Source organism: Embiotoca jacksoni, unplaced genomic scaffold, assembly GCF_022577435.1.
Source record: "Embiotoca jacksoni isolate LCO1_2020_lvr unplaced genomic scaffold, fEmbJac1.0.p SCAF_6, whole genome shotgun sequence".
NCBI classification, from domain to species: Eukaryota; Metazoa; Chordata; class Actinopteri; family Embiotocidae; genus Embiotoca; species Embiotoca jacksoni.
Window position 1 is genome coordinate 8,775,855 of NW_027185414.1, and position 12,243 is coordinate 8,788,097.

General features: G+C 40.3%; 2 protein-coding genes across 2 annotated transcripts; both read right to left on the reverse strand.

Moving 5' to 3' along the window:
* Positions 1 to 1,904: 1,904 nt before the first annotated feature.
* Positions 1,905 to 6,571, reverse strand: LOC138212900 (isocitrate dehydrogenase [NADP], mitochondrial-like). Its single transcript, XM_069173568.1, has 11 exons — positions 6,351 to 6,571; positions 4,938 to 5,029; positions 4,604 to 4,769; positions 4,174 to 4,334; positions 3,930 to 4,073; positions 3,605 to 3,741; positions 3,332 to 3,483; positions 3,049 to 3,161; positions 2,640 to 2,737; positions 2,467 to 2,559; positions 1,905 to 2,368 (listed from the first exon to the last, which is right to left on the reverse strand). The coding sequence occupies exons 1-11, from the start codon at positions 6,469 to 6,471 to the stop codon at positions 2,284 to 2,286; spliced, it is 1,362 nt and encodes a 453-aa protein (XP_069029669.1). The 5' UTR covers positions 6,472 to 6,571; the 3' UTR covers positions 1,905 to 2,283.
* An 800-nt stretch (positions 6,572 to 7,371) lies between these two features.
* Positions 7,372 to 11,404, reverse strand: tmed3 (transmembrane p24 trafficking protein 3). The gene is made up of 3 exons (XM_069173570.1): positions 10,981 to 11,404; positions 9,363 to 9,608; positions 7,372 to 8,900 (listed from the first exon to the last, which is right to left on the reverse strand). Exons 1-3 carry the CDS (start codon positions 11,122 to 11,124, stop codon positions 8,667 to 8,669), a joined length of 624 nt encoding a protein of 207 aa, XP_069029671.1. The 5' UTR covers positions 11,125 to 11,404; the 3' UTR covers positions 7,372 to 8,666.
* Between the last annotated feature and the right edge of the window lie 839 nt (positions 11,405 to 12,243).

Here is a 12,243-nt window from a genome sequence, read left to right on the forward strand (position 1 = left end):
CTTGTTGAGTCCAATACTTTGGACCAGACGGAGACATCTTAACAGTATTTGATGGATTGACATGAAATGTATTGTTCCCAAAGGATACACTCCATCTGACTTTGGTGATGCAACAACTTTTCCTCAGTTACTATGATGAGGTTGTCATGGTTGAATTTTACTAAAATATTTTGAGAACTATCTGATGAATTGTCATGAACTTTGGTGCATGTTTCCGTTCTCCAGGATGCATTGCAGTTATTTTAGTGAAGCTGACACATTTTATCCAGCACCCTGTCCAAATTTTTAGTTTGTAAAATAATTTGGAGAACACCTGCAAAACTAGGGCCTGGCATTTAGCTTAGTCTAAATGAATCAGTCATTCAGTGTTTAACCTTCCTGCTGTACTCGGGTCTTTCGTTGCATCAAAATGGCTATGAAAACGGGTCACGGAAGACCCGAGCGCAGCAGGAAGGTTAAGAACATAAACATTGAACAATGCTGGTACTTACAGTTTAACAGGCAAGTGAAAAAAAACGCAACCTCTTTTGGCATTTCTGAATCAAAGAACTGAGAGAAGTATCTGTTTTTAATCAAATAGACCTAGCTAATTTGTACTCCTGCTTCAGCATTTCTTGTGCATTTTATTCAGTCATTTCTGTCTGTTTTGTGAACAAAGATGTGACTTTGGCATTACATCTGTGGTCTTTCTGAAACTTCAGTCAGCTCCCATTGTACAGGGATTATACTTCCATCGAAAACCATTTCCCAGGATGAGATTGATCATTTTGCTCAGACATATGGCTCTTTTAAGGCTGGAGATGATGATATTAAGTGGGATGTTCTTCAGCACTTCCAGGGAAATGTTCTTCCAGGAGGACATTTTTAAAAAGGGAAGGGGGGGAGGTAATCTAAATGCTAATTTCAGGTCATTTGATTGAGGCCCCATTTTCATTGACTTTTTAGTGACTGGGGGAGAAAGAGCAAGAGACTAGTATACCGTCCGGGGAGTTTTAAGTTTTAAAGTTAATGTCGATTAAGACTTTTGAGGACCAAATTAGTGAACAGTTTGAATAACAAGACATCAAATTAACTATTGTTCTCTGGAGTTTGCATTTCTTGATATTCACTGTTTGCGTTAATGCAGCAGTGTTAGACCACCAACTAGGCCTCTGTGTTACTTACAAGTTGTTATACAGGATCAAAACTGCAAAATGATGAACACAGATGAGAACAAACATTGCTGCAGAGTCCACTTGTGATTGCTGACACGATTGGAATTTTCCCCTGCAGCAGGCCTCAGTTGTTCTGCATCACAAACACACTGGAACAACCATCAGTAGAGATCTGCAGGGGCACTTTAGCTTGGAATCAGTTTCAGATAGGAACAGTAAAAAGTTTAAGACAGGTTGTCTTGTAAATCAAATGAAAAATATGCGTTAACAAACTGTGCGGTCTCTGACTGAATAGCTGGGACCATGTCGACATCTGCTGGTGACATGCTATAGTTGCCATCTCAGCGAAAAGCTTTGCCAAAACTCCCATCAGGTTTGGGCCCCCTGCTGGCACAAACACTACTCACGGTCATGCACTGGAGGGCGCATATGATGGCTGCTAAATGAGCATACAGCACTGCATGAATGCACTGCTGAACACGAGATCATTTGAGCAAATGCATGAAATGGGATTGCATGTGGACGGCTTTTACTATTAGTGATTCTGAGTTCGACATCTGGATTTGCCATTTTGTCTGGAGCCCCCGTGAGGTAACTGTTATAACTCCCCCTGTCCCCCTCACACAAATCCATCCACACCCCAAATTATTCCATACAGTCGGTGCTTAAAAGTGTGTTCTCTGTCCCAACGTTCAGGTTAACAGCACTGAACCTACCGCCAAGCAGAAAAATGCAACTCCACACACTGCATGTGATTAGGTGATTAGCAATCACTATTTATTGTTTGTCATTAATGTTGATAGTGCAAAACAGGATATTATTGTCCTCCTGTGCATATTGCTCCCTGAAGATATCTTGACATTCCAATGTGTCTGAAACTTCTTTGAAATTGCCATCATAAATTAACATTCACATTAATTCCAACAGTACAATCACTCAATTGGTGCAATACAAAAATGGCAGTAAGGAAGGCAGAGTGAGCTGTACAAATACAGAAAGGCACTTAAAATAGCAAACTTGCTTCCTTCCAAAGTGGATACAAAGGTTCATACAAACAAAGGGTGAAAAGGAGCTAAAAATCTACAGACAGGCTTGATCTACGTTGGCAAGTGAGTCCTCTGATCGTTCTTCATTTGCCCAGAGCTTTGTCCAGGTTGGTCCTGATGGCATCCAGGAAGTCTGACGTGTTGACATAATGTTCATTCAGCTTGCAGCTGCAAGATCACAGTGCAGGGGGTTAGATTTGTGATGAATTACGTAAGACGTTTTCTGAAACAAATAACATGTGAGGGATCTTGAAATGTACACTCACTTGGACAAGCTGCGGATGCAGCCTGCAAGATCCTTCGTCATCACACCGTTCTCCACTGTTTCCACGCAGACTTTTTCTAAAGTCTGGGAGAACCTGGAGAGCAGTGATGCAGTAAAATTACATAAATGTATGTCACATGAGTAAATGACATTACCTAATTTGATAAAACTTACTTAATCAAATCTGGATTTCCATCCAGTTTGCCTCTGTGTTCCAGTCCTCTGGTCCAAGCAAAGATGCTTGCAATGGGGTTGGTACTGGTTGATCTGCCCTGCAAAGCAATGACACAGATAATGTTGGTTATTTAAAATCCTACAGGTCTGAGCAGTTCCCATGTTAGACAGGTTTCCACTGGCCTGAGAATCTAAATAGAATACTACTTTAGGATAACAGCTTGAAAAGGGTGATTGTAGTGAGAAATAAACAACTTCACTCCATGCAGTATACATTATTGTTTTCACCTATTTACCGCTAAACGTCGTAACATCCGCTAATACCTGTTTCCTAAAATTTCCCCCTAACCTAAAAAAATGTCTATGACTCTATGGCAAGATCGCTGTAGAGTGACCTGGTGGCCCTTACTCTTTGGTGTTCTCTGTAGTGCCTGGTGACGGTGCCATGAGCAGCCTCGGCCTCAATAGTCTTACCGTCAGGACACACTAGTACTGACGTCATGAGACCCAGAGAGCCAAAACCTGGATACAGCACATACAGAAACATGCCATCAAATTCTATCGAACGAATAAGCCCCAACACGCAGAGAACACGACATGTAGACCAGATGTAAATAATGCCAAACAGTGCATATGTATCTGTGTGGGCTGTGCTCAGTGAGCAACTCGTTGTCCTGTTATAGTGCGTTTACCCTGAGCCAGAATGTCTGACTGCACGTCTCCGTCATAATTCTTGCAGGCCCAAAGGAATCCTCCAGAGGACTTGAGGACCTGGGCCACCATGTCGTCAATGAGCCGGTGCTCATACCAGATCTTCAGCTTGTCAAACTGTGGCTTGTAATTCCTGAAGGACACCCAAAACAAGCACTTAACAGGTAAATTCAGTAGCCTGGTGTCACAAAATCATGAGGACAGTTTTCCCTCGAGTGCACCAGGTCTAAATGCTCGTCTGTTGTGAGTCTTACTTCTCAAAGATGTCCTGGAAGATGTCTTTGAAGCGGCCGTCGTAGGCCTTGAGGATGGTGTTCTTGGTGCTCATGTACAGAGGCCACCTCTTCTGGATGGCATACTGGAAGCAGCTGTGAGCAAATCCACTGATGGACTGTGCAAAGAAGAGAAAATACTCAGGTCCAGATTTGACCAAAAAAAAGCTATCACATCACAGAACATGAAATTAAAACCAGAAAATGTACCAAAAAAAAAACCCATCTATTTTTATGTATTTTACTGGCTATTGGATTTTTGTATCTACTTCCGTGTGATTAAATCTATAAACAAACTTATTCTCACCTCGTCAGTGTTGTACATCCCCATCCCACAGCCCCCTCCGGTAAAGTCATACACCTCCCACTCCCGCTGTGTGCTTCCATCAGCTGGCGAAAACACAAGCTTAAACTTGCCAGGCTGGTCAACAACAAAGTCTGTGGCCCTGTACTGTGAGATCAGACATTAGCATGTGAGAGTCATCCTTCTTTAACTTTGGAAAGCAAAAATACACATTTGCTTTTTTTTTTTTTTTTTTTTTACTGCCCACCTGATCGCCAAAAGCATGTCTGCCAATTATCATGGGTTGTGTCCAACCGGGAACAAGACGGGGAATGTTTTTACACAGGATTGGCTCACGGAAAACCGTGCCGCCTAAGATGTTCCTGATGGTTCCATTGGGGCTCTTCCACATCTTCTTTAGTTTAAACTCTGGAAGGAACAGTTATTATAATCCTCTGCTATTTAAAGACACAAAACAAGGCTGTGCACAGTGAAAAAACCAGCTCTTAAAGAGCCAAAATGAACAAGCTCATGTTTTGTTAATACAGGAACACACAATACAACTCCCTCTGTTACTGACATTGCTATTCATTCAAATGTTTGTCAATCCAATCATCTTAAAAAGGTGAGAAACTGTCTGATACACTGCTTGAATTCAGGGCAGAGAGCACAGTCAGCACAAACTGAGTCTAACTTACCCTCAACTCTGTCCTCATCGGGGGTGATGGTGGCACACTTGACGGCCACGTTGTATTTCTTAGTTGCCAGAGCAGAGTCAATAGTGACCTGGTCATTTGTCTGATCTCGGTAGGGCAGCCCCAGGTCAAAATACTTCAGCTCAACGTCCACGTTGGGCAGGATGAGCTGTACAAGATGTCGATGTGTTATTTGATCCTACATCCTTTTGATTCTGAATACAAACATCCTCGCAGCTGCTCATAAGCAAAGTCTATCTACATTTTCTTTTTTTTTAGACAGAGCAGGTCTAAATCATTTGTAGTCACTCAGGCTTTACTACTCTGTTTGATTTACCTTCTCTTTGATGAACTCCCATATGATGCGAGTCATCTCATCTCCGTCCATCTCCACCACCGGCTGGTCCACTTTTATACGCTTTGTTGCATCTGTAAAATGTACATTTACATTAAGTGTCAGTTGACAGGTTGAGAGGAGTGGAAAACATTCAAAGTTTGCACACAGTCAAGTCATCGACTTCCAATGATTTAGCTGAAGGGTCATTTTCAATGAGTTGAATGTTTTCGCTGCTTGTTTTACATTTATTGCTTCTTGAATTAATGCCAACTGTCCCTGCAGATTTTAATTCACATCGCTGTAGGAAAACTAATCAGCAAGCCAAGAATATATCTGAAAATAATGTACTCATCTCACCGGTCTGATCTACCAAAGATGATAACTCACAACCCACCTACATTTTTTTTTCTATATTCCTGGCACCGCTCCCACTGAGCGAGTCAAACTCAGCTACCAGACACTGTGACCTTGGGACTATATGACAGCTTTGATAGCATTTATGACCTGTTGAGCCCTTTTTGTACCTGACAACCTGTGGACTCACAGGCCAGGACAGGCTGGCACCAGCTGCTTGTATAGACTTTATTGGACTGATGCATATCTTTAACATACGGTATGTTATTCAGATGTGCAAAGTGCATCAATGTCATATTTATAGGACAGATCTCTACACATTTTATAAAGTATGTGGCAGGATAATGCGGGTTTCTATTATGTTATTTTGCATTAGGGCTGGGAGATGTTAACACCATCAAATATCACTACGTTGTTGTAGCAAATACCTTAATATCAAAATGTGATAGCATTGCAGGGATGACTATTGGTGCACATAAAGAGCTTATTGATAAGTTGTTATTATTATAGATGTGGCTATAATGACCATGGAAGAGATAGAGCAGCCTGATCACTATAATGTAACACGCCTTTTAAAACCACTTAAAAAAAACAACAACACGTATGCCTCATAAAAAAATATTACGAAATCCAAAATATCAAACGTTATCTCGTGTCATATGGGAATATTGATATCAGATCAATATATTACCCACTCCTGTTTTATGTGTATGCCTTTGTAATTTAGTGATGAATGAACGTGCGCATTACTAATATCAGGATCTTGTCACGCAGGAATCACGCTGGCTGGTCGCCAATCAGCAACCTCTAACCGAGTTAACGATGTCACAACACTTCCACGCAACACTGTCAGTCCGCAACCGTGTACGACAAGGCACGTTTATTTGTATAGTACATTTCAGCAACAAGGCAACTCAAAGTGCTTCACATAAAACAGACAGGTAACCCACTCTATAAAGTTGTGAGCCTCGTTGTAAAAAAAAAAACAACAACAACAAAAAAAAAAACGCCCGGCATTATATTTTGCCGTCGTAGTGTTTGTGGTTTCAGTCGACTCACAGTTCCTCTGTTGCGGTCTGCGGTGGCAGACGGCGGCCGGTGACACCGCTGCGGGGTTCTGCGACAGCGCAGCAGCCGCGCGTCTTGGCACGGAGTTCAGCGCCTTCAGGTAAGACGCCATGTCCTCGAGGGATTGATTGCAGTCACGCGCTTTTCTTATGAATGAACGAAATGCTGGTGGAGCCCGGTAAACGTAGGCACTCGTGACTTCCACTCACGTCAGGTTGGAGGAAAAAAAAAAAAAAAAAAAAAAACCTTCTCTCTGATTGGTCCGAAAAATCGGACCCGGGCCAGTAACTCAAGTTCACCTCAAAGCCTGCTTCCTGCAGCGTATAGACCGATGGACGCGTTCGCTAAACTGTAGGCTGCTGTGATTGGTTGTTTTACTGCCAGTCAACAGTTTCTTAACGTAAACCCTCCCATAACCAACCAATCACAGGTAGAGCCTCTCTCCCGCCGATCCAATCTGTCACCATCTAAGTAAAGATTAATTTTTTTAAAGTTACAAAGTGCTTCTTATTCAAAACGCTAAACGGGCAGAACAGCAGAACAGAAATAAAATCAACATAAACAACGAATGTTGTAAACTCTAAACCATATATGAGGAATGTGTCTGTATAATAATATATAATATATAATTGCATGATAAAGCTCCCTGCCAGACATATTATAAGACACATTAAATATTTTGCTTTAAATAATAATAAAAAACAATATTTTAACTAAATAGAAACATTTAATCCCTCAAATACACATATTTATCCCAAAAGTTTAACTACTGGACACAGACAAGTCCTTTCTCTGTATGTACGTTGGAGGCACGTATTGACCAATGATTGGCTTTTAAATGTATGTATAATTGTTGAAAATTGACATCACCAATCCACATTTGAAACTGAGATTTTAAGTAATCACAAAGAAACTTTGCATTGTGTGGAAAAGGGCTTAGAAACAGTATTAGAGATTTCAAATGTTTAACGTATTTTTTAAAACATCTAATGGAGACTCAGAAAGGTTAAAACACTGTTTGTGTGGATTTTAATAAAAACCTTAACATTTTTAAAATAAAAATACAACTTTATTTGCAGCTGAATCTGAATACGTATCCCAGTTCACCATCCCATAAAATATCAAAAATGCAAATCTTAGTCCAACAATTTGAACAGAATGTACACTTCTTTGATTTGCATCTTCAACAAAACCAATGACTTTCCAAAATATTTTTATTGAAAGTTTTACAGATAACAGATTAACAAACTAAAGACATAATTTGGTGCAAAAAAAGATATCATAAATGGTGTCTTTCCAACATCAAGTAATGTAAAACAAATTGAGAATCCAATCAAACTAATAACTGGGGGACACTTAATTAAATTAAAACAGGTAACGTTCAACTTGGTATAAGCGAGGGAACAAATATTTCAAAAGGCACTGTACGAGACAAACAAGGACACAAGGGAGATACATCTTCTAACAATTTTGTGTACATAAATTAAGGTAACTATAAACATAAGACACAATAAAACAAATAAAACTAACATTCAGAAACAGTGCCTCTTTGGTTTCTATGTGCACTTTAATTGCTAATTATAAAAAAATGAAAATAATAGACTGTAAATAAAGACGGCTGACACTTCTCCCAGGCTATACTACAACCAACCAGATGTTTCAACTTGTTCTCATCCCAGGGCGCCAAATACAGCCATGTTCTCACAACCAGCTGGCGTCATATAAATACACAAAAGGTGCATTGGGTTTAACCACCAAACATTACATTTGTTACTCTTTCTACTCGGTCACATGACCTCCATCTTCGACCTGTGCCGACGTCAAAGGGCCCATTGTGCGCATCTCTTTGACATCAACAGCTTTTCCTCTGGGAATGAAAAGGGGCTAAATGTTTGGGCTTCACTTTAGTGGAGCCGTCATGTTGTCCATGTTTATATCCAGGCAATAATGAAAATCCACAATGGTCTTTCTGTTCATCAAACTAAACCTGGTTTATGTTGTACTTCTATAAAAATATAATAAATTATCTGTGAAAAGTTGAGAGATGTCAAAGTGATTTTTAACACAGGCATGAAAGGTGTTTCTTTTCAGCACAGCTTGTTAAGAAAAAAAAAAACAAACAGATGTGAAAAAGGCATTCAAGTTTGTCAGACACTGAGTAAGCAGTCAGGAAAGGGAAAACTCTGTGAACTACGCATTGGTCTATGGCTTTGTTGAAAATACTAACACACATGCTAATCTCTGGCTGCACTTCCACATTCACATTGGCGAGCTTGTCTTCCTGAGGGCGGGTCAAGTCCGCAATGTCTAAGTGGTGGCCATCACAGAGCCTTTCTTCTCAGCGAAGAAGCTCTTGAGCAGCATGACTTGACCGATGCCGATGACAAACAGCAGCATGGTTTCCCCCATGGACCAGTAGGTCACCCGCTCCAGGAGGTGCTCTGCCTTTGTGCGGTCGTGTGACTCTCTCAGCCTGTACCACGTCTGCGAGTCAATCACCACCTTCAAGACCTCGTGGATGGCGACGCAAGACGACTCGATCTAAAAGAACAGAGATCCACACATGAAGGAGAAAACCGAAATGGCGCCAAAAAACAAGCCGTTGGCACATTTGAGTGTTTTGAGTCATGGTTATTAATACACGATTTCCTATGACTTATGACAGAAAAACTCTGGCTCCACCTTGTGGACTTTATATAAACTGTCCCACAACTAAAACCATCCTAATATTAAAGTAACAGCAACAGTTTTACTGCTCTTTTTATCACCTCAACATCTGATTATTTAGACTCTTACTAAACAAAATAAATAATGGTTCTGCTATGTTGTCTCTTTAATCAAATTCATATTTTGAAAGTGAAAATATGCAATTTTGAATGTCTTCTCTCTTTTTTGGGGGGATTTTTTTTCTGTACGAGTTTGCCGAGTGACGGGTACAGTCTGGCCCTTCGAGGGTGTCCACTGCAGCAGACAGACATTGAGCACTGTGTCCTTCAGACTCACCTGAGTCATCGCTGTGGATCTGGTCATACCCTGCAGCAGGGGTCCCTCTTCTCCATGGCGGAAGTCCAGGTAGATTACTTTATGTGTAAAAGTGGAGAACTCGTTGCTGAAGCAGACTTTGTAAGCTCCCTTCATAGCCGTGGTGTGAGAGAAGCTGTCGTACTGCTTCTTCTTCTCATTGTACAAGAGGTTGTTCTGAGGATCGGTGATAAAGCAGTCCACATCGTAGTTGCCCCCTGAAATGACCTATAAGTAAATAGAACGCAAAAATAAATTGCTTGATGGGACGTATGAATGCCAAGACAGTTGGGACATTGGAACATACATGACGATTTTTAGTTTAAAACATTCAAAAACGAGAAGATGACAGAAAATAAATGTCAGTTTTAATGGTATGCCGAAATATGTCCGTGTTGCATAGATTTCATATGAATTTAGCATGTTACCCAGCTAATCCTGGCTTGTCCTGTCTCTTAATAACAAACCCACACCTCAACTGGCGACAGTAAGTCAATGTGGCGTCAGGTCTGCCCGCAGTTCAGTATGACAGAAAGAGGAAGAAGGATTTTCTTAACTCTTGTTAGAATGAATGGAACAGTGAATATAATGACGGCTGAAACTGAGCAAAATTGGGGCAAAACAAGAGTTAACGTTGGTCGTTCTTTCCACTGCTGCAGACAGCTCTTCGGTGAGTCAAAGAATGAAGTTTGATGCAGCGTTTCTTTTAGACTGGTGTGTAAAACAGCTGCTAATGTTGGCTATGTAGAAATAGCTGAACAAGGTATTTAACGGTATAATGTTACAGACAGTGTTTATTTGTTTAGTTGACTGTTTGTTGAGACACAGTTCAGACCAGTTAGAATAGTGGTGTGTGACAGGCTTAATTAATTAATCATATAGTTATCTACCAAACTGAGGGCAACTTTGTGTTGCAAACAAACCACGGTGTACCGACATTGATTGGACAATTCAATACAGAGTTTTAATCAAGCTCTAAATACAACACAAATTGTAGTGATAAAGAAAATCCAAATGGTGTCAATATATGATTTTTGGTGTGGCTGTTTTCTTAATATGATGGTCTTGGTTAAAACAGGTAAGCACGCTACAACGTAACCATAAATAGTATATATACTTTCAACCAATCACCGTTTTTTTTTTTTTTTTTAGTAAATCCAGTACTACCTAACTTTACAATACACAGAATTCAACTAAACTGCCAAAACTCAGAGACAGAGTGAAGGCAGACTGCCTGGATGCCACAGTGACTCACTATCGCCTCTTAATGTACAAAGTGGTATTACAAGAAAGGACTTACATATGGCAACTTCAACATATGGGAATGTTGAATAGGCAAAGTGGCTGTGTAGTGAGGTAATACTGGGAATTAAGCTAAAAAGATAACATTTTATGATTTTAATTGTGGTATTAAGTAATTAAGCCACCAGATGGGCACGTCACTGAACATAAATGCATTTTGAACTACATAAACAACACTATACGTGTTCTTCTTCTCTGAAAACAAGTACAAAGCACTGAAATGACAAGTTGCTGGCTAAGGACTAAGTTTGGCCGAATCTCGTCAACACACAGACTGAAGCGATGAAGATTTACTCACCTGGAAGTCGAAGTCAAACTTCACGCCTTCCCCCACTTCCTCGTAGAAACACTGCTTTTCGTTGTCAGGGAGTTCAAACGTGATCTCAGCGCCAAACACCACACACACATGGAGCAGCAAACAGCTCAGTCCCAGGTACAGCATGGTGAAAGAAAAAAAGAAAGTTCAAAAAGCTGCAGAGACTCTTATTGATGAGAACTTGTCTTGTAGCTCTGACGTGGCGCAAGCACGAAGCACTTCCGGGACAGGTTTGTTTACTTTTTTTTTTTGTAAAATAAAATGAAAACTAGTCCATTGCTGTCACACGTAAAATTTCGTCAACCAAGACCCAGTACTCGCTGTTAATGTAAGATAAACCATTTTAAACCGGTTAAAGGAACGAAGCAACAAAGTTACTACGACGTGAGCCACATACAGTCTGTGGATCTGAACCAATAAGAGCGTCACAGCACCAAAAAAAAAAAAGAAAGAAACATTTTAGGTTTCAAAATAAATGCACAATAACTGATAGTAAGGCAGCGTTTGTGTGGCCACAGAAAACAGACGTGCCAGTAAAGTGTAACAAGACAAAGATGTACCTTCAAGTGAAAGGTTATGTGTTAGTGTTTTTGACTCGGGGATTATGGAGTATTTCATTGTCTTGAAGGGGATTTTGAAGTGTGATTTTTTCAAAATTGGTGCTGTGAAATGCCACCAAATTGGCATTTAGCAAGCAGATGCCATGACAACGAGTAACTAGCCTGCTGAGGAATTTATTTTATAGACTTAGACTTTAGACTTTACTAATCCCACAGTGGGGGAATTTAGTCATCATAATAGCATAGAAACACAGTTAGGGAAAAGAAAAAGGAGCACACAATAAGAAAAAAATTACAAATACGTATACAATAAAATAAGATGGATAGATAGATTTTTTGGGGGAAAAAGTAACATCAATAAATACACACACACACACACACACACACACACACAAAATACAGTTTGGGATGAATGGGAAGTTCAAAGAAAAGGGCTGTATCTCTGGTAATCTCTAGGAGAGATTTGGACTCGTGATTTTACTGCAGTGGTGCAGTGAAACGACACCAAAGTTAGACCAGTCAAAGAAAAGGGCATTAAGACAGACAAGCAGAAGACATTAGTAAACAGATGCCATGATAGCTCGGAGGGAGTGAGCGGTGGATTTGACTTTATCCAACTGGAAACTGAGATACTATGTCTCATCCGGTAGCAGAAACCTGATTGGACTACAGGTCTGTCAGTCAA

Coding starts and splice junctions, on each gene's coding strand:
- LOC138212900 (XM_069173568.1), bottom strand. CDS start 6,471: ATGGCGTCTTACCTGAAGGCGCTGAACTCCGTGCCAAGACGCGCGGCT. Junction 4,335..4,603: donor CGATGAGGACAGAGTTGAGG/GTAAGTTAGACT, acceptor TGTTCCTTCCAG/AGTTTAAACTAAAGAAGATG. Junction 4,074..4,173: donor GACATGCTTTTGGCGATCAG/GTGGGCAGTAAA, acceptor CTGATCTCACAG/TACAGGGCCACAGACTTTGT.
- tmed3 (XM_069173570.1), bottom strand. CDS start 11,124: ATGCTGTACCTGGGACTGAGCTGTTTGCTGCTCCATGTGTGTGTGGTG. Junction 9,609..10,980: donor AGTTTGACTTCGACTTCCAG/GTGAGTAAATCT, acceptor ATTTACTTATAG/GTCATTTCAGGGGGCAACTA. Junction 8,901..9,362: donor GATCCACAGCGATGACTCAG/GTGAGTCTGAAG, acceptor CTGTTCTTTTAG/ATCGAGTCGTCTTGCGTCGC.